The 27,609-nt window shown below is 41.6% G+C and overlaps 2 protein-coding genes, 1 long non-coding RNA gene and 1 other non-coding gene across 5 annotated transcripts; 1 reads left to right on the top strand and 3 right to left on the bottom strand.

The window, feature by feature from the left end:
- Positions 1–7,319: 7,319 nt before the first annotated feature.
- On the bottom strand, positions 7,320–9,490 carry LOC139576110 (uncharacterized). Its single transcript, XR_011675062.1, has 3 exons — positions 9,029–9,490; positions 8,590–8,623; positions 7,320–7,792 (listed from the first exon to the last, which is right to left on the bottom strand). It is a non-coding gene; the product is annotated as an uncharacterized lncRNA (long non-coding RNA).
- Positions 7,951–8,073, bottom strand: LOC139577396 (small nucleolar RNA SNORA76). Its single transcript, XR_011675287.1, has one exon. It is a non-coding gene; the product is annotated as a small nucleolar RNA SNORA76 (small nucleolar RNA).
- On the top strand, positions 9,428–13,691 carry LOC139576109 (lysosomal protective protein-like). The gene is made up of 11 exons (XM_071401790.1): positions 9,428–9,787; positions 10,439–10,550; positions 10,687–10,824; positions 11,045–11,203; positions 11,418–11,509; positions 11,693–11,777; positions 11,912–12,061; positions 12,225–12,379; positions 12,506–12,668; positions 12,798–12,887; positions 13,023–13,691. Exons 1-11 carry the CDS (start codon positions 9,612–9,614, stop codon positions 13,104–13,106), a joined length of 1,404 nt encoding a protein of 467 aa, XP_071257891.1. The 5' UTR covers positions 9,428–9,611; the 3' UTR covers positions 13,107–13,691.
- Positions 13,692–16,322: 2,631 nt separating this feature from the next.
- Positions 16,323–26,000, bottom strand: LOC139576108 (sodium-coupled neutral amino acid transporter 7-like). Of its 2 annotated transcripts, XM_071401788.1 has the most exons (13): positions 25,870–26,000; positions 24,987–25,046; positions 23,733–24,236; positions 23,550–23,603; positions 23,312–23,456; positions 20,371–20,515; positions 20,103–20,201; positions 18,535–18,592; positions 18,289–18,403; positions 18,012–18,159; positions 17,727–17,926; positions 17,589–17,640; positions 16,323–17,491 (listed from the first exon to the last, which is right to left on the bottom strand). In XM_071401788.1, the coding sequence occupies exons 3-13, from the start codon at positions 23,985–23,987 to the stop codon at positions 17,374–17,376; spliced, it is 1,389 nt and encodes a 462-aa protein (XP_071257889.1). In that variant the 5' UTR covers positions 23,988–24,236; positions 24,987–25,046; positions 25,870–26,000; the 3' UTR covers positions 16,323–17,373. The 2 variants fall into 2 exon arrangements, with proteins under 2 accessions (XP_071257889.1, XP_071257890.1); XM_071401789.1 differs by lacking the exon at positions 24,987–25,046 and having other exon boundaries at positions 25,870–25,965.
- Between the last annotated feature and the right edge of the window lie 1,609 nt (positions 26,001–27,609).

Genomic DNA, 27,609 nt, shown 5'->3' with positions numbered 1-27,609 from the left:
CATTCAACCCTGAAAATAACTCCATGTTGTAACGGTCGTCATAGTCGTTCTCCTCCTCAGACGAGGAGGAGCATGGATCGGACCAACACGCAGAGTGGGTAGTGCTCATGATAATTTATTAAATCGAAACTGAACACTAACATGAAACAAAATGAATACAACCGACAACAGTCCCGTGTGGCACGAATACAAACACGGAAACAAACACCCACAACACACACGTGAGACCCAGGCTGCCTAAGTATGATTCTCAATCAGGGACAACGATTGACAGCTGCCTCTGATTGAGAATCATACCCGGCTGAACACAAACATCCCAACATAGAAAATCACACATAGACAAACCCACCCAACTCACGCCCTGACCAACTAAATAAATACAAGACAAAAGAAAAGAAAAGAAAACAGGTCAGGAACGTGACACATGTTTGAATAAGGAGGATAAAAACGGTACCCATTTCAACCCAAGACCTCAGTCTTTCTATTAATGTTGAAAAGATTATTGTAAGAGATATTGGTGCTTGAAAGTACACACAAGAGTAAAAAGCGTGACAACCGCAACCCCGGTCCCGGTCTCCCCTACAGCCTTGATAGTCTATACTGACTTGTGTTTGAACAAAACTTTTTGAGTGGAATAGTTTCCCAAGCGACAAATTGTGATAACTTTGCAAGGAGGTGAATCAGGGTGGCACTTTACCAGAATATCAAGTAGGTCCCGACATTAACACAGAATTCAACAATGTTCAAAATGTGTTGAATTTAGAAGATTAATTAAATGAATTGAACTTTTTAGAAAGTCTATTGATCTACACAAGTTTTTCACAAGATATGAAAATAATGCATCAGTGATTTCTTGTAACTTTTTGAAGAAGCAACAGCATGGTAACGCCTGTCTGTGTGGTGCGCTTGTAACCGATGTGAAATGGCTAGCTAGTTAGCGGTGGTGCGCGCTAATAGCCTTTCAATCGGTGACGTCACTTGCTCTGAGACCTTGAAGTAGTGGTTCCCCTTGCTCTGCAAGGGCCGCGGGCTTTGTGGAGCGATGGGTAACGATGCTTTCATGGGTGACTGTTGTTGATGTGTGCAGAGGGCCCCTGGTTTGCGCCCGGGGCGAGGGGACGTACTAAAGTTATACTGTTACACGCTCTTGTCCATCACTTTGTTTAGCCAGTTTGCCCGACCTTATTCATGGTTTCCTCATGCATAAAGGTGGTGGAATTATAAGGGAAATAAGTCAAGGTTAGACTTATCTGTAGACACCCCGGTCCGCCACACCTTAATTTCTTAGATCTCCACCTTGAAAGAAAAGCGGGGTGAATAGCATGCTATTTTCATGTTTAAGTTCAAGGTCAGAATATGCATAGAGAGAAAAGTCCATACAAATAAATAACATTCAATTTATGGATTAACTCAGGTCAGAATCAGGCCTTAGGTGTGCAATTTTAAGCAATAGCCTATCCCATGCAGTCTTAGAAATAGCCTTTTTTTGATCGAACAATATTCCTGACAAAATTCAGCATTTTATTAATTGAGAACAACATTTTGAGTAAATTTGTGTGTGAATGCGTGTGTTTGCACATGCATTTTTGCGTGTGTAGGTGTGTGACAGGAAAAATATGTGTGTGAGAGAGAGGCAATGAAGGGAGCTCTTTATAGCACAAGCCCAGAATGGAGCTTGGGATTTATTGTATACTGGCAATGGCAATGTCCATGAATAATGTAGTTATCATGGGTTAGATTGTGACAACCAACCCCCCAAATAGTTATAATGGAGTTGATAGTGACAACGAACGCCAAATTCAATGTGACAACCATCCCTAACTGAGCAAAAATGCTAACTATGATGCTAGTTACCACATTAATTATTTTAAAGAATTCACACATTTGAATCTTAAAATTATTATAAAGCAACCTCTAGATTGGGAGTAATAAGCACTGTGACAAACAACCCCTGAGACAGCCAAACCTGGTCGCCCTAACTGTCATGTGTGCCTATAGCTCTAATTTAGTAATTTTCTTTATTCCCTCATGTGTGCTTTATTTAGAATTGATTCACTTAGAAGTGCTTTAAATATTGATTTACTCCTAATGTGTGCTCTGTTTAGGTTTACATCTTATTTACTTATTTGACTCCTTTTAATTTGAATTGGTTAACCCCCTTTTGAGTGTTGAGGGAATGTTAAAGGTTGACTCAGCTATAAAAATAAATAAAGAGAGTAGCACGCTCTACATACAAGCTCTAAGTAATTTATTGGGTAAACCAGCAATGTTTCAGCGGCACCATGCCTTCTTCAGGGTAGACTCAGCGAAATGATGTTGCCACGAGCTGCACCAGAGATATTGAGAGGAGAGAGATGCCACACTTGGCTCTCACACAGTCACACACAGTATCTGGCATATGCATGGGTTTGCTTTAGACTGTGTACATCATTGTATTCACAACTTCACAACTAGTAATTAGCACCTTACCAATTGGTTATGAACACAGATTTAGGGATCAGAGCCACGTCCCTCACATCTGAGGAGCATTGGGGTTAATGAGTTGCTACTGCACAAAGGCAGCCCTGAGACAATGTTCTGCAGATTCAAGCCAGCAACAGGGTGCCACAGCCCCGCGGCATCCCAAGCCGCGTCCTCAGAGCATGTGTAGACCAGCTGGCTGGTCTCTCCCTATCCAATCTTTCCCTATCCAAGTCTGTTGTCCCCACTTGCTTCAAGATATCGACCATTGTTCCTGTACCCCAAAAAGCCCTTCTGTCATCATGAAATGCATTGAGAGGTTAGTTAAGGATCATATCACCTCCACCTTATCCGACACCCTAGGCCCACTACAATTTGCATAGAGCCCCAACAGATCCACGGACGACACCTTTGCCATTGCACTGCACACACCCCTCACAATACACTTAATTTGAACTAGCTAAATCCTGTGTAACAACTACTAATTACATTGTACTTAGGCAAACATTACATTTGAAATAGTGTGTTTTTCCTCATCTAGGATGACCAAGTTAAACCAGAAGGTACACTTTATTTTGGTGGCAAGTGCTAGCAATAACATTGAGTGGAGATTTATTTTCAACAGTGCACAACACAACATGCAACAATTTCAAAGATTTTACTGAGTTACAGTTCATATAAGGAAATCAGTCAATTTAAATAAATTCATTAGGCCCTAATCTATGGATTTCACATGACTGGGCAGGGGTTCAGCCATGGGTGGGCCTTGGAGGGCATAGGCACACCCACTTGGCAGTCAGGCCCACCCACTGGGGAGCCAGGCCCAGTCAATCAGAATTAGTTTTTCCCACAAAAGGGCTTTATTACAGACAGAAATACTCCTCAGCACCCCCTCCTCCCCCCTCAGATGATCCCGCAGGTGAAAAAGCCGGATGTGGAGGTCCTGGGCTGGCGTGGTTACACGTGGTCTGCGGTTGTGAGACCAGTTGAACGTACTGCCAAATTCTCTAAAACGACATTGGAGGCAGCTTTTGGTAGAGAAATTAACATAACATTCTCTGGCAACAGCTCAGGTGGACATTCCTGCAGTCAACTTGACAATTACACGCTCCCTCAAAACTTGAGACATCTGTGGCATTGTGTTGTGTGACAAAACTGCACATTTTAAAGCGGCCTTTTATTGTCCCCAACACAAGGTGCGCCTGTGTAATTATCATGCTGTTTAATCAGCTTCTTGATATGCCACACCTGTCAGGTGTAGATTGATTATCGTGGCTAAGGAGAAATTCTCACTAACAGGGATGTAAACAAATTTGTGCACAACATTTGAGAAAAATAACCTTTTTTTGTGCGTATAGAACATTTCTGGAATCTTTTTATTTCAGCTCATGAAACATGGGACCAGCACTTTACAGGTGGTATTTATATTTTTGTTCAGTGTAATTAGAGCCTATTGAGCACAATCTCTCAGACACCCAGCACATCCACGAGGGGTCACAACCTTTGTGACAGTTGTTGCTGAAGCAGATGAAGCTGAGAAGAATCAAAACACAAAGTTTGTGAATTTAGTTGAAACCTGCCCATTTGTAACAAGCATGGTAACAAGCATTCATTGTTACACTTTTGTAATTACAGACCACAATTACTACCAGTTACATGTTGTTATTACACTATTGGTTTTTACAGTGTAATTACACATGTAATTACAGTGTAATAAGGACCCATTGAAATGAAGTGTTACTGATTCAACCACAAAGATCGGGGATGTTTTCCAATGATTTGCAAAAGGCACCTATTCAGATTTTTCTTTTTCCGCAAGTCCTGACTATCTTGCCCAACCTATTTTTCTGTGCAACCTTGATATTCCCAAACCAGCAGGTCAAGCAGTAGGACAAAATGCTCTAAAATAATGATTCATAAAAGAGAACCATGATGGTTAGGTCAATATTAAAAAAGTGCAATTTCCGTAGGAAATACAGTCTCTGTTGGCCTTTCTAAAAAATAGCGTCAGTACACTGATCCCAGAACAGCTTGTTGTCAAATACTACCCCAAGGTATTTGTACTCCACTATTTTGATGGGCTCATCTTTTATCAGTGATGGTGTCAAATGGTAGTGTTCCTTCGAAAGTCAATCACCATATCCTTTGTTTTTAATGTATTTTAGATGGGATGACTCACACTAGACAGTAAAATCATTCAAAGCTGGTCTGTGCTCGGTCTCATCCCCTTCGAGGAGACTGGCCAAAGCAGTGTCGTCAGCATATTTGATCAGGTGGCATCTGTGGATGGAATTTATATGTTTAAATGAATAATTAGAATATTCCACCCTGAAACTATATAATTGTATGTAATTGATTAGAATCATCAATGAAATACATTAGAATCATAAAATTATAATAAATTGTGTGTAGTTTTAGTCAGAATTAGGGTAAAACAATATAACTGTAACAATGTCTATTATAGTATCTTAACAACAGACTGTCTGAGCAAGATTCGGTGCTGACCTTGGCTGGGGGGGCCACTGAGAGTACTTCCCAGGGTCTCCCTATCTTTGTCAGGATTTGGCCAGGATTGTTTTGGTCACTAGATGCCCCCATTGCGCCTTTTTTGAACCTTTTGTTTTTCCCTTGGTCTAATTATTATTTGCACCTGTGCCTTATTTCTTTGTAGGTATTTAAACCCTTAGTGTTCCTCAGTTCTTTGCTCAGTGTTTGTATGTTAGCACCCAGCCCCAGCCATGCTGTGATCATATATTTCTCTTGTTGGATTGTCCAGAGGTACTCTGGTTTTGTTCTTGTTTATTTTTTATTAGTCTTTTGAGGTTTGTTTTTTCCTGCTGTTCTTACCACTTTGTGGATTTTCATTGTATTTTGGAGGATATCAATTTTTTCTCTTGGCTTTACTTTTGACGTTGTGAATTTATATTTTTTGCCTGAAGATCTTTTACTTTGATTAAACCACCGTCTCTAGTACTGCTGTGTCTGCCTCATCTTCTGGGTTCTGCCGACTTAGTGACTGTTTCTCACACCGGGTCCTGACAATCTTGAGGAAGGACGGAGAGTGACGGAGAGTGATACAACTAACCAGTGCGCCCGTGAATAAAAATTTTGACTATCATAGCTGGGGCCTCTGTCTGTTTCATTCAACTAGTATCTTACAAATCCTGGGTTACAGACTGAGTAGTTAATTGAAGTTCAGTTTATGAACATCGAGAACATAATTCTCATGACAGCACCCTGGAAACTGGCTCCGGCAGCCGTCTGTATACAATATGTATAGTACTGGTGAAAGAACGCTGGTCTGTGGGGTTCCAACTGAAGCAGTGCGCATTTCAGAGAGTGTGTTGCCAACTCGTACCTGCTGAGACCTATCAGTTAGGAAGTTGGTGATCCATGTGATAAGCATAGAATCAAGTCCGAAGTCTCATCTAAGTCTGTCCGCGAGGATAAACGGATTGATTGTGTTAAATGCAGAGGGGAAATCTTCAAACATGATACGCATGTTTTTGCTGCCCTTCAAATGCATGTACATCTTTTCCTCTCTCCGACCGGAATGCAAACTGGAGGGGGTCAAGGAAGTGTTGGTAGATGAGTAAAAATAAAGCAAACATTGAATATCCCTTTGCGCATGGTGCAGTTATTAATTACACTTTGGATGGTGCATCAATATACCCAGTCACTACAAAGATTCCTAACTCAGTCGCTGGAGAGGAAGGAAACTGCTCAGGGATTTCACCAAGAGGCCAATGGTGATTTTAAAACAGTTACAGAGTTTAATGGCTGTGATAGGAGAAAACTGAGGATGGATCAACAACATTGTAGTTACTCCACAATACTAACATAAATTAAAGAATACAAATATTCCAAAACAAGCATTCTACTTTTTGGGGTTACTGTATTGTTTGTAGACATTACTGCACTGTTGGAGCTAGATACATAAGTATTTCACTGCACCTACGATAACATCTGCAAATCTGTGTACACGACCTATAAACATTGATTTGATTTTGCCTTTCCTAACCACTGTTCTTCTGCACCTGGATTGCTTGCTCTGTTGGGTTTTAGGCTGGGTTTCTGTAAAGCAGTTTGTGACAACTATTGATGTAAAAATGCTGGCCTGAGGATGGAGTTGTCCCAGATTTCAGCCTCTTCTTTGGCAGGACAGTCTCAAAAGCCATACCACTTGGCATTTGGCATGAGGAGCGAGTGAGGGTGAACTACTCATAGTCTCCACAAGGGAGCACTAGTTCTGCCAGAGCTAGGGAGATCTTATTCTGGAATTCATTCACCTTCAGCAGTTACTAGGTCAAGTTACTAGGTCATGAAAAATATAACTACAGCAGTAGTTTAACAATGTTTTACCCACCATTTAGTGCCTTATCTGTGTTACCTTCTGTAAAGATCAGATATGGGAATGATCATTCAAGAAGTAGATGATTCAGTATGCTTTACCGTGTATTTTGTCTTTATGTCCTTCAATGTGATGTCTTAGAACTATCTCCAACATTGATTTCAGGGGACAGTCTTGGGCCTTCCAGGTGAAGAATTTGTCGCAGGTCAGATCTATTGTATCTATTTTTAAAATCATTCAATTGGTATTTCTATCACAGATAAATCATTCTATACTATTTCAAAGTGTTTGTAAGGAAAATAACAAATGGTTAAAAACGTGATTTCGATTTTTTGAAATGTGACCATTGATTTTATTTCCTCGGATCCCTTAGTATCTATAACTCGTTTGAGGACAGGAGTCCCTGCACCAGACAAAACATGTATATAAACCTCAATATGAGTTTACTCAAAAGTCTTGCAGACTGACATTCAGCGTAGAGATAGGGTGCACATGCAAAAAATCCAAGTTTGTTCTTACTTAGTATCTACATTTATTACATTCAATATATTTCTGGCCTCTATTTAACAAATAGAGAAACATCAGATGCAGACACAGGTGGAATTGAAACATTTATGAGAATGGATTGAAAGACAATTTAACAAGAAACTCGTAAACATCTCCACTCATAAAACTTTATGTATGTCCTTATCAGAGAAGAGTGACTTGTCCTCTGACATAAGCAGCAGTAATCATGTCTGGATCTTTTCTGGATTTCAGTCCCAGCCAGCAAGAATGGCTAACCACATGGGGTAATGAAAGCTAGAGGAGGCCCTGTCTAAGCAGCTGGCTAGGAGGCCTCAGATGGCTTGTCCTCTTCTGACTGTGATGATTTTACTATTATTAAAGGGTGTGTAGAAAAGGACTGTGAAATCCTAGTGGCAAAGACACACCCCTTTACACCTTTGCCCTTTGTATCAATGAGACACTGATCGGAGTCACCTGAGAGGGAAAAGAGAGAGACGCAGGGCACTATTCAATCACATATAAGTACATGATCTGTGTTACTATTCTGTCAGATACTGATACATACACACATACTCAAACATGGACACAGTAACACACAGAGGGAAGATGGTGGGATGGGGGTCAGTAACGGTCACTGTTTCTCAGTTCTCCGCAGGCTACAGAACAAACACAGCCTGGGAGAGAGAGAGAGATTCTGTAGCACTACAGCGTAACCCCAGAGGTCACACACAGACCCAGGGGCTTAATAATAGTGCACACGCACACTTTAATAAGACCAGAAAACACACTGAGGTATAACATTCAATAGTGAATGGACCATATTTAAACTTGTTCAATTTAGCCTAAGGGCTTAGGCTATGTATTGTTAGTGCTTGACTTGGACTGAAATAGGTGCTGGTAATCATTTTGGGTACCGGTACTGTTTATATTTAGGTGCAAGAGCTCCACAATACTTTTGAGCAAATATTCTATAAGATATTCTAAAATATTATATTTCGGGGCGGCAGGTGGTTAGAGCGGTAACCCGAAAGGTTGCTGGATCAAATCCCTGAGCTGACAAGGTAAAAATCTGTAGTTCTACCCCTGGTAGGCTGTCATTGTAAATAAGAATTTGTTCTTAACTGACTTGCCAGGTTAAATAAAATAAATAAGAGGTGCAGAAGCTCAAGCAGTGAAACGTTGAGGTGCCAGTACTCAGCTCCAGTGAACTCCTGCCCAAGTCAAGCACTGTGTATTCAAATAAAATAAAACACAGTGAAACGCATACTTACAAGCCCTTAACCAACAATGCTGTTAAGAACATACCTAAAAAAAAGTAAGAGATAAGAAAAACAAATGATTAAAGAGCAGCAGTAAATAACAATAGCAGGGCTATATACAGGGTACAGAGTCAATGTGTGAGGGCACCGGTGTCGAGGTAATTGAGGTCAAATGTACATGTAGGTAGAGTGATTAAAGTGACTATGCATAGATAACTGACTGTATTGTCTAACTGTTGATGTAAAAGGTATAACATTCAATAGTCAATGTATAACATGCAATAGTCAAGGGGCCAATACATAGCCTTGGGCCTAGGCTATGTATTGTCTAACTCTTGATAGCCTACCATGCATACATATGCATAGTGTACATGCATAGCGTCACCTTAATCATGCATTTTCAGGGGTCTTTTGCCAGCGACCCTTATAAAAACGCATGCCCGATACTCACTTGTCTTTTTTTTTTACCCTTTTACTGGCCTATTCAAAACTCAGGTCGACTATAGGCTACCATTTTCTCTGACACTCATCCACCTAATGCACATTGCCACCTAATTATACCACCCTCATATTCTTCACTGTCATGTTACATCAAACGTTGATATGTTAAATGTTACGCCACGATGGAACAATGTTGGTAAATGTAGCCAATTCTTGGTAGACCTAGTCATATTTTCAGCGTTATACTTTTCTCGATGATTCAGAGCTCGCCATAGTTGTTTTGCTGCCCACTGGCATTTCGACTGATTAACATATTGAGTAATTAATACATCGAAATGCCCGTCCTTGATATAACCGAGACACCGGCAGTAATTATTAAAGCACAAATGTAGCCTATCAAATGAAACGCAATCCGGTGATGAACGCCAAAACAAAAGATCGACCACGTGACCAGAGAGCTCAGTTAGTAGTCATATGACCTGTAGTGTTTCTATATGCAGGGCATAGACACGGCAATTGTTGCGCGCACAGGACTTCGAGTCAAGCGTCTGAGGCCAACATTGTTGGCGCATTAGGCTAGTTTCGTCCTCGACATGACTAGCATGTATTTTGTTAGTTTGGTGGTGTATTTCCTTGCTGTTTCGTGTCTTACATGGGCTGACTACGCCCCTGACGAGGTAACCGAACTACCGGGAATGTCGTTTAAACCAAACTACCGGCAATGGTCAGGCTATTTGAAAGCCAGCCCAGGAAAGTTTCTCCATTACTGGTGAGTATCAGTAATGCCATACGTCGCCCACTTGACTAACTAACAATTTATTGTTTGTTCTGGTTGGGGATGTTTTCAGGAACTCCAGCTCGTGCACAGCATTAGTTTACTACAATATGTATCAGTGGGAATCGGTTTACTCCAAATGGGTGAAATAATAAATGAATCAACGCATGGCATAAGTAACCGTATTAGAGTGGCTATTGCTCAATAGTATATGAATACATACAGTAGTTATTACAGAGACAACTGAAGCATGTTTTAACAAAAGAGAACTTCAAATAGAAAGTCACAGGCAGAAGAGGAAACGCTTCTGAAGCTGGACTAGATGATTGTTTATACTTGCTCTTTTGCTACTTCCTCCAGCATTGGTCATGCATGGTGTTGTAGCGTGTACCTTTCATTGAGAAGTTTAAGAGCTAGACCACCCTTTGCCATAAGCTATGAGAAGTTAATGATTGACAAAATAACACATGACAAACTTTTATTCTAGTGTTCTATAGGCCACACGTACACACACATAAACATAATCAGCAGACACTATTGTACCTGGGGTCTAGAATTAAGTGTGGAGTGCACAGGGTGCACCAAGTGTGTCTTTGGGTGCTCTATCTCCTGTTAACCTGGCCCTCTACCTCCCTGCTTCCCCAGGTTTGTGACCTCACAGAGGGACCCACTGAAGGACCCTGTTGTGCTGTGGCTGAATGGAGGGCCAGGCTGCAGCTCGCTGGATGGCTTTCTGTCAGAGAACGGCCCCTTCCATGTGAGTTCTCCCACACGTTATCTTTTCAGCATGAGCTTAGCAGGACTTGTGATTTCAGTTTGCCTGTGTGTCTCAGTGTAACCTTATTGTATGCAGTGATTCCCACAGAATAACAACATAATTTTGTCTCCCTCAGGTGAATGATGATGGGGCCACTCTGTATGAAAATAAGTTCAGCTGGAACAGGATCGCCAACGTTCTGTACCTAGAGTCCCCTGCAGGTGTGGGATACTCCTACTCTGACGACCAGAAGTACAAAACCGACGACGACGAGGTGAGATCATCAGGGTCTCATTCGGGAGAGTGAAATGCATTGAATAAATCATTCACAATTATTTACCTCTTGTCAATGGCATGTCTGTTATACACACTGTATTCCTATCTGAACGTTCCAGTGTTGTTCCACTGACAGTGGCTCAGAAATCATGCACTTCAATCTTCCTTACTGAATACTAAAGTAATAGTAACTGATATATCTCCCCATTTACTATTAGGTGGCTGATGACAACTACCTAGCTCTGCAGAGTTTCTTTGCCAAGTTTCCAAACTTCACACAGAATGAGTTCTTCATCATCGGTGAGAGTTATGGTGGGATCTATGCCCCGACACTCAGCCAGCGTGTGGCCACAGGGACCGCAAAGATTAACTTCAAGGTGAGTTGATTCACACACCGACTTAATTGTTTTGAGTGGTTTCCACTCTTACGCTCCCTGAAAATCTAAAGACTAAGCATAAGTTACAAGCAATGCAATGGAATTCCAGCCTATCCAACCACCTGTCAATGATTATGTAGAAAAGGCAAGGAGAGGATGATATGAATCCAATATGTGTGACAGTTATAAAGAACTCCTTTAATGTGTTTTTCAGGGCTTTGCAGTGGGTAATGGCCTCAGTAGCTATGCCCTGAATGACCAGTCTCTGATATACTTTGGTTACTACCACGGCCTCTTCGGAGAACAGTAAGAACGCGCAACACATTCACTCATGTGGGCCCAGACTGTTTTGCTATGTTTACATGACTAGGGATAACTATTTTCGAAAGCCCCACAACGTATGTATAGGCCCCCAATATGAATCCAAGCTTGTCTGATGCTTCTGTTACAAGATATTGCAATGTGTTTAAGTAAACTATCCTCTTGCAGACTGTGGACAGATCTGAACACAAACTGCTGTGATAAGGGAACATGTAACTTCTTCAACAACAGCAAGGAGGCCTGCAAGACACTGGTACACATGGAAACACTTTTACAATCGGATAAGAAGTATTATACATCAAATACAAAAATTGGGCTATGACATGCACAGGTTTAACATAGAAATCTGTACTTGTACCTTTGTTTCTCATTCATTCTTGCCCTCAGTTGAGCCAGGCCTTTAGTATTGTGTATGATTCTGGGCTGAATGAGTATGCTCTTTACATGGACTGTGAGGGTGGAGTCAGGGCCAGAGCCTATGAGAGGAGCATGAGCCAGCTCTTCAGGAACTACAGGAAGCACTGGGACAACTTCCAGGTAAGTGCCCCTCCTATGGAGGAATACAGTGTTCAAGTCCATCCTGGCATTAGATATTGGTAGTCTTGTGTTCAGAAGGGTTGTTCTGGTTATTCTCAAATTATGTTTGAAGTGGTTATGATGGAAGAAATTGGTGTTATGTAAGTACTTTGTCTTGCTGTAGCTTCTGAAGGTGCCGTCCGTCACTGGCCAAACTCCTTCTGTGGGTGAGGTCCCTCCCTGCATTAACAGCACAGCTCAGATGAACTGGCTCAACCGGGGTGATGTGAGGAAAGCCCTACACATCCCTGATACACTTCCACCCTGGGACATCTGCAGGTATATTACACTAGTACCCACACATCCCTAATACTCAGTAAGTCTAGATTCAGCAAAGGAACTTCTAAAACGTGACAACAGTAAACTACCTACAAAAGGAGATCTTTACCATAACTTTCTATGTAGTGATGTGGTGGGAGGACAGTACACCAACATCTACCCGACCGTGAAGGATGTGTATCTGAAGTTGCTGTCTCTGGGTGTCCGGGCGCTGGTCTATAACGGAGACACTGACATGGCCTGCAACTTCCTGGGAGACAAGTGGTTTGTGGAACAGCTCAACCAGAAGGTAAAGCGCTTGAAGACTGGTATTTGAGTCATGTGGCATAGAGATTTGGATGCTGGGTTGCAGGGTATTTGGCATGTTTGTAACTCACAGGGCATGCAGTGTGAAGACTTTGTTTTCTTTCATTTCCAGACAACCACCAAGTACCAGAGCTGGATATCTGATGATCAGATTGCCGGCTTCTACGAGCAGTATGGAAACATCACCCTCCTGACTGTGAAGGTAAGCACTACTTAGTTAGCATATTGGCATTGATTCATTGTCTTCAGACTCATTAGCACACCAGACATGTTCATAAAGATTAGTGGATGCAACGGGGGTGAGGCTGCTGCGTTCTAATCCCATCCTCTGTTTCAGGGCGCTGGTCACATGGTGCCGCAGTGGGCTCCAGGCCCCGCCTTAGACATGTTCCAGTCCTTCCTGTCAAACAAACCCTACTGAGCATGCTCCTGGGGCTGCTTCCAGTGTCTGTAATGGAACTTGTTAGTGGGTCAGGATGATGACCCGTTTTTCTCAGGGAGGGTTGGATGGAAAAGGGGAAACAAATGTTTTGTTTTTGTATTGTGATCAAATGTTTCTGTTGCACTCCAAGTAAGCTCAGTAGATCAAAGCTCAACTCTGGAGGAACGCAAGTGTACACACTTATCAGTGTTGGGGTGACAGGAGTGTAATTGGACTATGCCATTTCTTAATTTCAGTAAATGTATAATTGATTGTACTTTTCTTGAAGCAAACTACATATGAATAGCCTTAGAGAAATGTTTTGACATGTGATGCACCTAAACAATCTTCCTTCAGTGATGCTGTGCAATCACTCTGGTTGGCTTTCTAACTGATTAGGAGCTTATTAGTCGCATCAGAACTGTCATTTGCCTTTTTTGAATTTCCTCATGCAATTTCTGAATCAGGGGGTTTCAATTGTCACCACTTGGGGGAGCTGAAATGCCATGGTTCTCAAATAGCCAGAAGGCCAATCAGCACTTTAAAAGAATCTAACTTTCTTTCTAATAAATGCTTTTTATGAAACCATTTGTATCTCATTAAATTTAAGAGCATTTTTTTTTTATTGAACATGATTGATTAATAACAGAATGTGTTAAAACATCCAAGTAATCTTAAGGGACTGTTCCATAGACATGTAAAGATAATGGTGGTGAATTCCAGGGATGGTGATTGAGCACCAGAAATGTACTTCTCAGCCACCATGATGAAGATTCAGTACACAACAGGCCAATCAGTGTAGCAGTTTAACTGGACATGACTAGTGATTCCTGTGGTAACTGAAATTAAGCTATTTTTAGTTGCTTCAAGATATACAGGTAGGATTTGTTGCAAAAGTTATTATACATCAATGTCACCAGTGCTTCCTACATCTTCCGACATCTGCTGACATAAAAAGGACTTTATAAATACATTTGACTAGTCCAGGCGTTTTCCAACTGGGGTCTGCAATGTAAAACATTTTTGGAGAGAAAAAATATTTGTATTTTAAATATAGATTTAATGCCATGTTTGAGAACTAACAAATAAAAGCCAGACAAAAAAAGAAAACAGGCAATTGGCAAACATACTTATTGATTTGTTTGAGCAGAGGAGCATAGCATTAGTCATGGCAAAATTGTCTCACTGTAGAATTGCAGGAAATTAGCTTCAAAACTGCTACATTTTCTCTGAGCTCAATGGAAAAATGTGTATAATTGCAGAATTATTTTAAATTTTCTCTACACCACCAGTGGTGACCTGTAATTTGAGCCCCACTTTTGTGCAAAAAAAATATACAGAATTAATAAAGCCACATACAAACATGGTATTTTTGTTTGTTTTCTTAAGGCAGCTCCAAAATGTAGGTGTTTCAGCCTAGCTCAGTGCTTTCTGTGGTGAAGCAAGCCAGCAGAAAATACGGAGTGTTGCGCCGTGATTGGCTCAGTGTTCTGTCACTCGTGGGGACACTACGTCACCACCAAGTCTAAGGGTAGACCCCGAAAATTCTAGTCCCTTGGGTGCTGCCATAGAATTCCATAAGTGCCAATCAAAGAAGGCTCAAGGTCATTAGCCACAGATAAAAATGACATCAAATCACATATTTACAGTAGCTTTGATTGGACTGATCATGAAGTCATCATGAATCAAGTCGACAATCTACTGGCAAATCCTTTTTAATCCTTGTCATATGAAAATAAATAAAGAGAAATTATTAGATAAAACGTATCAGTGCTCATCGGCCATTGGACATAAACATTACACAAGTTGGAAATTGCAAATTCAACAGTGAGTGGTTTGGAAGGAATCAGTGACAGTGGCTGTGTGGTCCCACTTCTGGGATTAAGGGGCTCTTTTCCAAGTTTAAAATTATAAACATTCAACATTGGCTATGCTGTCAATGACGCATGATTTGTGCCGCGCTCAAAACAACCGTTAACTCGGAACTTCAAAAACTTGACTTCCGTGAGCTCAAGACAACTGGGAAGTTGGGAATAAAACGAGCTCCGATTGGGAAAGTATGTTTTGAATGGTCATTCAACTCGGAATTGTAAATCCAGCCTCTTTCTAGAGCTATGACCTGAAGATCAATGAAGTCATCATGATTTGACCTTGTATTTTTCCAAGTTCCCAGTTGTTTTGAAAGCACCATAAATTCAGAGAATGCCAGACTTTGATGACAAAATTTGCACACCAGGACTGCCACGCCACCTTCCTGTTCAAGTGAGCACAGCACAAGTGAGTCCAAAACTGTTTTGCTGCAGCATAAATGATGTAATATGCCAGGGAGATATGTATACTGTAGCTAAGAAAGTAATACTAAGTGTATGTTATGTAGTAAGATGTTAGTAGCCCATGTGCTTCACCCTAATAATTTGGTCTATTTACCCCTTAATTTCACCTACTGTTCTAACTTGGTGGTGCACATGTAGCCTATAACCTGTTTTAGGGAAATGTAATCATTGAATATTGTAAGAGCTTTCATTGTCTGCTTACATGCCCCCTTTATTTATCCTACGGTTCTGACTTGGTGTACAGGGAGAACACTGTAAGAACGGCCCATGTTCTGAATTCTGTCGCTGTACATTTCAGAAGTGCTAAACAAATAGTTATATTGACTAATGTTCCATCCGTCCTAGCTCGCTCATGTCTTATTCGAAATTACGGATTGCCTATTATCCGCTTGTCGTCCCCTTATGCCATAGTTTGTTCATCTCAATTGTCATTAGAAACCACATTTGTTTAAGCAAGTCAGCCATATTAGCTATGTTTTTTTAAAAGGCAGTTAATGAGGCTGAATTAACTGTTTCGCTGTCAAACAAGGCTCCGCTGATAGCCAGGTGTAGCAGTGGTAAGAATGTTGGGACTCTGTGTAGGCCCTAACAGTGTGTTGGCACCGTTTGAGTGCAATTAATGCATTGTTTAGTGTTGTGGATTTGCTGGCACGCATCCCACAATTTTGGGGATTTTTGCCCTACCAAGATACCTTTCTAGCTAATAGACTGTTCGAGTTTACACTTCATCTTCCAATGAGCTTTGTGTGTATGTGTCTACCAAAACTGTCTACCAAATCTATTCATTTTTAAATGTTGATTATTTTTTACCTGCCATAATCATTCACCTGATAAGATGTTTTCACTAACATGAGGGTTTAGGACAAAACTATGACAATCTAAATTCAATGACAAAACCGTCATGTTTATTAAATTGTAGATTGATAACAGGAGAATTCATGACAATATAAGACTGCTTATTGTTCAACCAGATTACTAAATTGGTTCAGTTCAGAAAAAAACTATTTCCCTTGGCTCCAATTATGGAATACAAGTTATAAAACAATAAAAAGTAATTGAATTTCAAGCATTTCCAATCTCATTCAAGTCATTGTAAAACAGTAATTGCTGCCCTGAGGAACAATCCCTTTGAACATGATAGATTTTTGTCCCTTACCTCTGTGTCTGTAGTCTACAGCTAATCTCTCTATCAGTAAAGCACATTTAAAATATCTGTCTGTATTTGGCCTAGCTTTAAACAATCATTTAACCACAGGAATCAGCCTGAGACCCCAGACTTCTGAAATCTCAAAGGCATTCAAAATCGCTTAATACACTTGCCACGTTACACAGATTTCAGAACTGCAGTTGCAGGATACGTCTTCAAACCACTTGATCATTGGAATTGTAAAATTACTATAAAAATGGATGGAAATGTTTGGCCACATTCTTAAAACAGTATGTTCATTACTCATCAGTAACAACACCAATTAGAGATAGCTACCCTCTCCCACTGCCCAGTTTCTTGAGGGATGGGATGCCACCTGTAGTGCAGTGGTGCATGCTGGGCCAGCAGGGAAAGACATAGGGAGGGTCTGAGAATGTCAAGACTGATTTGGTACTGCAGCCCACAACGGGGCGAAAATAAATTAAAATCAAAAACATAACATTTGCATAATCTTTTTGAAAAGATAGGTCCCTTGTCAGAGGTTGCTCTCAGGACTCTCATCCAATCCTAGAGCATCGCTCCATAGGTGACACGAGTCGTTGCTATGGAGCGGTTTCATCATCAGGGAGACAACGAGCCGTGCGGCATGCAGGAGAGGTCACAAGAGGGAGTGTGTTTGCATGTATGTGTTGGCTCCTCCACATCCTGATACAAGTCAATAAAGTTCAGAATAGCAGCATAGACCTGCATCCTCCTCATCCAGCAAAGAGTCTTCCTGGTCAGAATTCTATTGGCTGTCCGGATAGTGGATGGCGTCTTGATAGATGGCATTGGTGGTGGTCTGGCCAAAGATGAAAGTGCCGATGGTTACCATGAGGACACCGTAGACCACCATCCCATGCCAGCTATGGAGAGAGGAAATCAGCGTTCAGTAACAGTCACATAGGAGATTTCGTCATTTACATTTGTTCAATTACGTACAGGTAGTGAGTCTAGTTTTACCTAGCAGATCGGACCTCTGTTTCTGAGAGTTTTGCTTGAATCAGACACAGACCTGCAGGGAAGAGCAGACATTATATACAGGCATTATGCTTATTGCTGATATAAACACACACACAGAATCAGACACACTGGTCGTACCTGGGAAGACAAAGATGAAGCAGGCTGCCAGTCCTCCGATGAGGGAGATGACTCGGCCAATGTCGGGGATGAAGAGTGCGAGGACGAGTGTGATCGTGAACCACACAAGCGTCTGCAACACTCTGCGTCTCCGCTCACGCCTCACACACAATTCCACCTGCTCGCCGTGGAAACGGAGCCATAGCCCCTCCAGCACCGCCCTGAAGAAACAGGTTACACAACAATGTAGTATTGAAATGGCATGGGTGGCACACAGTACTTTGTAGGGTAAGGTTAGTGTCTCACCGGCCACAGAAGTGTAGAATGGGATAGGAGGTGATAACACAGATGACGACGAAGGCCCTTGCGATCGCCACGGCGATGTCATTAGGAGGATATGACATCAGCACATCCTGACTGACGTTAGACCCAAATGACAGAAAGCCACAGACACCTGAGACATGGAGTATGCACCATTACGCATCAACGAATCACACAAGAAATGGGCCATGTCATTAAAAAAAAACCTGATGCTTTCAAAACTGACCATAGAGCCACACAGTGGACAAACACACACACACACCTGTGCCAGTGTAGACAAAGAGGCAGATGATCATGCCGACAGTGACCACACCTCCCCAGGGCTTGAGTTCACTCCTTCTCATGCTGTTAAACACTGGCACACTGCTCACATGACACTGAGAGATAGAGAAAGAGAGAGATTGTGTGAGGATGTAAGTAACTTCAAGCATTTTCAATCAAATAATAGAAATAGCCATATGCACACCCTTGCACATTAATACACACACTCACAAACAAAGACAGATACCTGGAAGCTAAAGCATATGGTGGGCAAGGCGTTCAACACTGCACTCCAGGAGGACGGGCTGTAACAGACACACTGGCTGATCAACACAAACAAAGCATGATGGGAACTGTAGTTTGATGTAGACTGTGCTCTAATGAAAGACGAGTGGGCTGAAATGCCGTTTCTGGACTCTCTCTCCCGTCTGGCACCATGGGTGCTTTGCAAACTCTTGGCATTCTCTCAACCAGCTTCATGAGGAATGATATTCCAACAGTCTTGAAGGAGTTCCCACATATGCTGAGCACTTGTTGGCTGCTTTTTCTTCACTCTGCGGTCCAACTCATCCCAAACCATCTCAATTGGGTTTAGGTCGGGTGATTGTGGAGGCCAAGTCATCTGCTGCAGCACTCCATCACTCTCCTTGGTCAAATAGCCCTTACACAGCCTGGAGGTGTGTTTTGGGTCATTGCCCTGTTGAAAAACAAAATTATAGTCCATCTAAGCGCAAACCAAATGGAATGGCGTATCGCTGCAGAATGCTGTGGTAGCATGCTGGGTAAGTGTGCCTTGAATTCTAAATAAATCACAGACAGTGTCACAGCAAAGCTCCCCCACACCTCCTCCTCCACGCTTCACGGTGGGAACCACACATGCGGATATCATCCGTTCACCTACTCTGCGTATCAAAGACATTGCGCTTGGAACCAAAAATCTCAAATTTGGACTCATCAGACCAAAGGATAGATTTCCACAGGTCTAATGTCCATTGCTCGTGTTTCTTTCTTGCCCAAGCAAGTCTCTTCTTCTTATTGATGTCCTTATGTACTGGTTTCTTTGCAGCAATTCGACCGTGAAGGCCTGATTCACACAGTCTCCTCTGAACAGTTGATGTAGAGATGTGTCTGTTACTTGAACTCTGTGAAGCATTTATTTGGGCTGCAATCTGAGGTGCAGTTAACTCTAATGAACTTGTCCTCTGCAGCAGAAGTAACTCTGGGTCTTCCATTTCTGTGGCGGTCCTCATAAGAGTCAGTTTCATCATAGCGCTTGATGGTTTTTGCGACTGCACTTGAAGAAACTTTCAAAGTTCTCGAAATTTTCTGGTTTGACTGACCTTCATGTCTTAAAGTAATGATGGACTGTCATTTCTCTTTGTTTATTTGGGCTGTTCTTGCCATAATATGGATTTGGTCTTTTACCAAATAGGGATACCTTCTGTTTACAAACCCTACCTTGTCAAAACAAAATGGATTAGCTCAAACGCATTAAGGAAAGAAATTCCACAAATTAACAAGGCACACCTGTTAATTGAAATGCAATCGAGGTGACTACCTCATGAAGCTGGTTGAGAGAATGCCAAAAGTGTGCAAAGCTGTCATCAAGGCAAAGGGTGGCTATTTGAAGAATCTCAAATATAAAATATATGTTGATTTGTTTAACACTTGTTTGGTTATTACATGATTCCATATGTGTTATTTCATAGTTCTGATGTCTTCACTATTATTCTACAACGTAGAAAATAAAGAAAAACCCTGGAATGAGTAGGTGTGTCCAAACTTGAGACTGGTACAGTAGTTCAGTTAGCTTACCTGGTTGGAATGTAGCCAGGGGTCATCTCTTTATCAGGCCAGATGTATTTCAGTATTACCACAATGGTGACATACCAGGTGCCAACAACACTCAGCGCACTACAAACAGGAGAACAGCAATATCAGACGGACCTGTGTTCCTGTAGCCTACTGATACAAAGCAGGCTTCAAATTCTAATTCAATCATCAGTTGTAGACTAAAGGGTGGTGTGGAAAGAAATACTTGGTCAATTTGTAAAGTGTATTCGTTGGATGCAGGAAGGCATACCTGGCGTATTTCTGGAAGCCAATCTCTTTGGGGATGGAGAGAGGCAGAATGAACAGGACGGCGGTCACACAAATGGTGAACTTACGGTCAATGTACCAGTGACCACCGACCACACCGTCTGGCAAATGAGCTATTGCAGCTATCACTACAGAAAGACAGAGATAGTGAGAGAGATAGAGGAAAGGCAGCAGAGCAAACAAAACATTCCATTGACTAACGTCTTATTTAAAGAATTGTTGTAGTGCTGGCTATCTGATAGCAGGGTCATAGTCCATCTGAGGCTGACCTAAGGTGGCTTTCCAACTGGTCAGCACTTAAAGGCTTAATGGCCATTTCATTATGACGGCACATCTAAACAGCTGAGCTAGAGGATCTCATCACAGACTCCCTTGGCTCTTATCCACAGTGATAACAACTCTTAATTTACTGACGACACTAATACAACACATCAACTAACACACAGCTAGTGTGATGGTGCAATAACAGATTATGATTACCTTTTTTCAAGGTACAAAGGAAATGGAAAACTGGTGAAAAAGGCTAGCCAATGCTACAATCTGCAACTTTGAGTGAAATGACCTTCGGTTTCGTCAACTGTGTGTGTGTGTGTGTGTGTAACCTAGCACTCTGGTACCCTGCAAACTATGATCTGTATTGCATTTTACACAAGTCAAACGTAATGGAGTCTGTGGCACGTTGTTAATGGTTGCGTTCATACAAGGACTTATACATAGCTAGACATGACCGCCTCATTGACCTGATAGCTAGTGATGTGAGACAGACAGTAACAGCATTCACAAACAGTCTCTTGTCAGAGGAGGCTGGTTTGATGTTGATGTGTTTTCTTATATACAGAGTATGCCAGATATTGTTGTTGTGGGGGAGGAGCTCATTTTAGAAGTGGGTTACTCTTGACTCCTACATGGAGCAGACCTTTGCTGACAAGTTGCTGAAATACCAGCCCCTTGTGTGTCAGCTGTCATGGGCAGCTTAGCGGTTTGGAGAAGAAGGTGGGCAATTCTATGGTAACAAGAGTGATGCGGAGACTTCGATTTTTCACTTTAAAATGTATGTCAAACAAAAAACAATGATTCCAAAGTTAAACAACCCAGACAACTCTATGCACAATGTCTACTTTTAACTAGAGGTCAACCGATTAATCGGAATGGCAGATTAATTAGGGCCGATTTCAAGTTTTCATTAAAACATTTTTTTACACCTTTATTTAACTAGGCAAGTCAGTTAAGAACACATTCTTATTTTCAATGACAGCATAGGAACGGTGGGTTAACTGCCTCGTTCAGTGGCAGAACGACAGATTTTTAACTTGTCAGCTCGGGGGATTCAATCTTGCAACCTTACAGTTAACTAGTCCAACGCTCTAACCACCTGATTACATTGCACTCCACGAGGAGCCTGCCTGTTACGCGAATGCAGTATTAGCCAAGTTAAGTTGCTAGCTAGCATTAAACTTATCTTATAAAAAACAATCAATCATAATCACTAGTTAACTACACATGGTTGATGATATTACTAGTTTATCTAGCGTGTCCTGCGTTAGCAGGCAATAATAACCAGGTGAAATTGTGTCCCTTCTCTTGCGTTAATTGCACGCAGAGTCACTGTATATGCAACAGTTTGGGCCGCCTAATTTGCCAGAATTTTACGTAATTATGACATAACATTGAAGGTTGTGCGATGTAACAGGGATATTTAGACTTATGGATGCCACCCGTTACATAAAATACGGAACGGTTCCGTATTTCACTGAAAGAATAAACGTCTTGTTTTCGAGATGATAGTTTCCGGATACGACCATATTAATGACCTAAGGCTCGTATTTCTGTGTGTTATTATGTTATAATTAAGTCTATGATTTGATAGAGCAGTCTGACTGAGCGATGGTAGGCACCAGCAGGCTCGTAAGCATTCATTCAAACAGCACTTTCCTGAGTTTTGCCAGAAGCTCTTCGCTGTGCTTCAAGCCTATCAACTCCCGAGAGTAGGCTGGTGTAACCGATGTGAAATGGCTAGCTAGTTAGCGGGGTGCGCGCTAATAGCGTTTCAAACGTCACTCGCTCTGAGACTTGGAGTAGTTATTCCCCTTGCTCTGCATGGGTAACGCTGCTTCGAGGGTGGCTGTTGTCGTTGTGTTCCTGGTTCGAGCCCAGGTAGGAGCGAGGAAAGGGATGGAAGCTATACTGTGACACTGGCAATACTAAAGTGCCTATAAGAACATCCAATAGTCAAAGGTTAATGAAATACTAATGGTAGAGAGAGAAATAGTCCTATAATTCCTATAATAACTACAACCTAAAACTTCTTACCTGGGAATATTGAAGACTCATGTTAAAAGGAACCACCAGCTTTCATATGTTCTCATGTTCTGAGCAAGGAACTTAAACGTTAGCTTTCTTACATGGCACATATTGCACTTTTACTTTCTTCTCCAACACTTTGTTTTTGCATTATTTAAACCAAATTGAACATGTTTCATAATTTATTTGAGACTAAATTGATTTTATTGATGTATTATATTAAGTTAAATTAATTGTTATTATTACAAATCCTTATTTTTTTATTAATATTTTTTAAACTTTTTTTTTTATCGTCCGATTAATCGGTATCGGCTTTTTTTGGTCCTCCAATAATCGGTATCGGTACCGGCGTTGAAAAATCATAATCGGCCGACCTCTACTTTGAACTATTACCAAAAACACATTCACCTGAAGAACAGCGCAGATGCAAAGTTTAGTAACCGAGTGCCGTCAAACTTTGCATCTGCACTGTCTTCAAGTAAATGCATCCATAAGTGTCCAGATATCCATGTCCTTTTGAATTGCTTGAATTCTTCTCGACTGTAATGTGATTTGTGGATTAAAATAAAGTATTTAAAAAGGTGTGCGCACACGTTCATTATCTGTGTGAGGGAAACACTCACAGCGGTCCAGCTGGTCTCCAATGACGATAAAGAAGGCGATGCAGGTGCCGAAGGTGTAGATGGCAATGGCCACCTCACAGATTACCCCGGTGACCTTCCCACACGAGGCCCGCACCACCTCCTGGTAGGTGCTCTCATTACTGACCTAGACAAACAGCACAGGGTACTAGGATGAGTACTGCTGGATAAGAATGTCTTAAATTGAAGGGGGGGGGGGATGATGTGTTAACTTACTAACCTGGGAGCAGTATGCCAGGATCACCAGACCACTGATGATGAAACTCAGCATGGACTACAACACACAAAAACAGGAAGTTTTACCAAATACATCCCTGTATATATATGCAGTATTTCTGACTTCTGCTCCTGGAGTGCCACAGTGTGCAGGCTTCGGTCTCAAAAGTGTGTGAGTAGCGCTCACCATCTGTAGCACCACCCCTGCAATCACGCCTCCGGCCATGTTGAAGGCGGCGGGGAAGTTGAGTAGTCCTGCCCCCAGCGCAGCGTTCACCACAATGAAGACAGCGGCTGTGGCAGACACCCCTCCCCTCCTCTCCCTGTCTGACAAAGGGGGGCGAACGGACTCTACACTGGGGCTCTGCAGTAGCCACACCCTCTCACCAGCATCTTCACTCCCAGCCTCAGCCCAGTCACCCGCCTCACTGTTAATCGCCATGGGACACCACCCGGCTGGCACAGTCCCAAAAACACTACCTAAAACACCCCCAAATTCACTCTACTCTGTTCGACACAGACTTCAACACTAAAGAGCTGAGTTGAGGGTATTCAGAGTTTGGGTTGAGGGGTAAGTCTGAAGGTTGAAAGTTTGTTGTGGCTCTTGTGACATTCAGGACACAGATGACTGCTTGTCGGTTTATCCTCAAAGTGGATGTAGTGTCACCCAGCAGTCAACCCTTTCGTCAATCTGCAACAAGACAAACACACATTACAGCTTTGGCCTTCTCGACACCTTATCTCAGCGCTCTCTAAGTGCTTACTACCTAGTAAAGCTACAACCTGCTTTCCCAGTAGCCTACACGTTCTTGTCAGTGCGTTCTCCCCCCAGTCCCATGCCTTGTGCTGTCGGCTGACCTTGCTTTACTCATCGACACCGTCCCATGCCTTGTGCTGTCGGCTGACCTTGCTTTACTCATCGACACCAGGATATGACCAAAAATAAAAATCTTAAATAAATAAAAAGACTGGTCAAAAAAAGACTAATCACCAGGAACTCACCTAAAAATTAGTTTAATTTAAGAAATCTCTTCCCAAGTATTTCCACGAATAAAAAAAGAGACATGATCGTGTCTCAAAGTAATCAAGGTATGAAATTGTTATTTTCAAATACAGCCTCTTTTTGGGCCTAGTTGTGGTCAATTTGCATCATGATGACACAGTGTGTGTCATGATGACACAATCATGATGACACAGTGTGTCACAGTAGATAACTGTTGTAAACCTCGCTGTCAGGCATGTGACCTAAACACTAAACAGGCTAATTAGTGTGCTTGTCAGAGGCTATGCATTTTTGCAGGCATTCATGAAGCTAAGCTATGTCATGGACATGTTGATTTTAAGTCATACATGAGAATAGGCTATATTGAAATACAAGGTGGATAACAACTTCATCTCACTTCATTTAGTAAAAGGGAAATAGACTACATACTTCTCTTACCTCAATTATTTTGTCATTTTGTTTGTGTTCACAAGTTGCTAGGCAGAGATGGTAAGGGGCCTGTCAATAGACCATAAACACAAAATAAAAAGATGACACGTGTCTGCAACTAGTCATCCTCAACCACCTTTAGATTTTTCTTGAAGTTGAGGTGACTTGGAGAAATTAATTATCATACCATGAACATTTTCAAATCCCCTGAAGGGGAAATATATCCCCTGCAGGACTTTAAGACCTATTTTTTAAAAGGGGATAGTTTACCTACATTTAATATAATTTTTTACCAAATTCTTAAAAAGGTGCAATATGCAGAAATCGCTCCGCCATTTCCTGGTCGCAAAAATTCTAAATAGTTTGCCTAACTTCAGTTCATGTGACAACCATCTATACCACTGTGAAATACACTACCGGTCTTAGAAGGTTTAGAACACCTACTCATTCAAGGGTTTTTCTTTATTTTGACTATTTTCTACATTGTAGAATAACACTGAAGACATCAAAACTATGAAATAACATACATTAATAACACACACAATGTCATCAAATCATAGAAACGCCACTGGAGGTACCTAAACAATAACAACGACTAGAAACATTCATAAAATACAGACATTTTGTAGCTTTACTAATAGTCAACTTTGCATATAAAGCAGTTGAATCTTAGATTCAGATCTAGCTACAGGCCTAGAACAACACAAATCACGACAATGAACCTAATTGGTGATGTCTTTACAGCAAACTGGACACCGCATCATTGTCAACTGTTGCTAGCTGGCTGATAGTTTTCGAAAGCTGCTACCGACCTCTTCATCTACATATCCTTTAACCTATTCAGTTGAAAATATGAAAATGCATATAATATACTCAAATACTCGATAAATACCTCTCTGTTGTCTCTCCGATGCGTGTGTTTTTCTGCAACAACCGCACGTGCAATGAAATTCCTGCTGAACAAGATCATGTGACGATGTACAATTACGTCTTTAAAAACGAAGTGCATGGTGGGAATTGTAGTTTACTTCCACGAGAACACAAAATCATACCAGGGAGGGTTTTACCAGGGTAGATACTGCAGCACAGGAGGCTGCTAAGGGGAGGACGGCTTAAAATAATGTCCGGAATAGCGCGACTAGAATGGTTTCAAACATATGGAAACCATACAGTTGAAGTCGGAAGTTTAGATACACCTTAGCCAAATACATTTAAACTCAGTTTTTCACAATTCCTGACATTTAATCATAGTAAAAATTCCCTGTCTTAGGTAAGTTAGGATCACCACTTTATTTTAAGAATGTGAAATGTCAGATAAATAGTAGAGAGAATGATTTATTTCAGCTTTTATTTCTTTCATCACATTCCCAGTGGGTCAGAAGTTTACATACAATCCATTAGTATTTGGTAGCATTGCCTTTAAATTGTTTAACTTGATGTTACGGAGTCTAGTTGATAGGTATTCGACTACCCGGACTGTTCCCCGGACTCCGCGTGTAGGGATTTGTACAATGCATAAACAAGGCTATTGAACTTGACATTGGTGTCTGTCTTTATTCCTTTATCCAATATATCATACTGAAACATGGTATCAGAAGTGGCTCGGAAAACACGTTTGTTATTTTTGTAGCTAAGTACAGTATAGGGCGGTGTTGCAATCTACTGCAGAGATAGCCTGCAGAGTTCTGTCCTACTATCCAGGTCTGTACCCAAACAATTTGAACTTATACTTTTAAAAATCCACCTCTCTAAAAACAAGTCTCTCACTGTTGCCGCCTGCTATAGACCACCCTCTGCCCCCAGCTGTGCTCTGGACACCATATGTGAACTGATTGCCCCCCATCTATCTTCAGAGCTCGTGCTGCTAGGTGACTTAAACTGGGACATGCTTAACACCCCAGCCATCCTACAATCTAAGCTTGATGCCATCAATCTCAAACAAATTATCAATGAACCTACCAGGTACCACCCCAAAGCCGTAAACACGGGCACCCTCATAGATATCATCCTAACCAACTTGCCCTCTAAATACACCTCTGCTGTTTTCAACCAAGATCTCAGCGATCACTGCCTCATTGCCTGCATCCGTAATGGGTCAGCGGTCAAACAACCTCCACTCATCACTGTCAAACGCTTCCTGAAACACTTCAGCGAGCAGGCCTTTCTAATCGACCTGGCCCGGGTATCCTGGAAGGATATTGACCTCATCCCGTCAGTAGAGGATGCCTGGTTATTTTTTTTAAATGCCTTCCTCACCATCTTAAATAAGCATGCCCCATTCAAGAAATTTAGAACCAGGAACAGATATAGCCCTTGGTTCTCTCCAGACCTGACTGCCCTTAACCAACACAAAAACATCCTATGGCGTTCTGAATTAGCATCGAACAGCCCCCGTGATATGCAACTTTTCAGGGAAGTTAGAAACCAATATACACAGGGAGTTAGGAAAGCCAAGGCTAGCTTTTTCAAGCAGACATTTGCTTCCTGCAACACAAACTCAAAAAAGTTCTGGGAAACTGTAAAGTCCATGGAGAATAAGAACACCTCCTCCCAGCTGCCAACTGCACTGAGGATAGGAAACTCTGTCACCACAGATAAATCCACTATAATTGAGAATTTAAATAAGCATTTT

Source organism: Salvelinus alpinus, chromosome 5 (assembly GCF_045679555.1).
Source record: "Salvelinus alpinus chromosome 5, SLU_Salpinus.1, whole genome shotgun sequence".
Lineage (NCBI taxonomy): Eukaryota > Metazoa > Chordata > Actinopteri > Salmoniformes > Salmonidae > Salvelinus > Salvelinus alpinus.
Note: the sequence above shows the minus strand (reverse complement) of the source record. Positions and strands in the feature narration are given on the sequence as shown.

Bases quoted from the DNA above. Each gene is read 5' to 3' on its own strand.
- LOC139576109 (XM_071401790.1), top strand. From the start codon at position 9,612: ATGACTAGCATGTATTTTGTTAGTTTGGTGGTGTATTTCCTTGCTGTT. The intron at 10,825-11,044 runs GTGAGATCATCA...ATTTACTATTAG, and splicing joins ACAAAACCGACGACGACGAG to GTGGCTGATGACAACTACCT. The intron at 12,380-12,505 runs GTATATTACACT...CTTTCTATGTAG, and splicing joins CCACCCTGGGACATCTGCAG to TGATGTGGTGGGAGGACAGT.
- LOC139576108 (XM_071401788.1), bottom strand. From the start codon at position 23,987: ATGGCGATTAACAGTGAGGCGGGTGACTGGGCTGAGGCTGGGAGTGAA. The intron at 23,457-23,549 runs GTTAGTAAGTTA...CTGTTTGTCTAG, and splicing joins TCCTGGCATACTGCTCCCAG to GTCAGTAATGAGAGCACCTA. The intron at 20,516-23,311 runs GTGAGTGTTTCC...GTCTTTCTGTAG, and splicing joins TGGAGACCAGCTGGACCGCT to TGATAGCTGCAATAGCTCAT.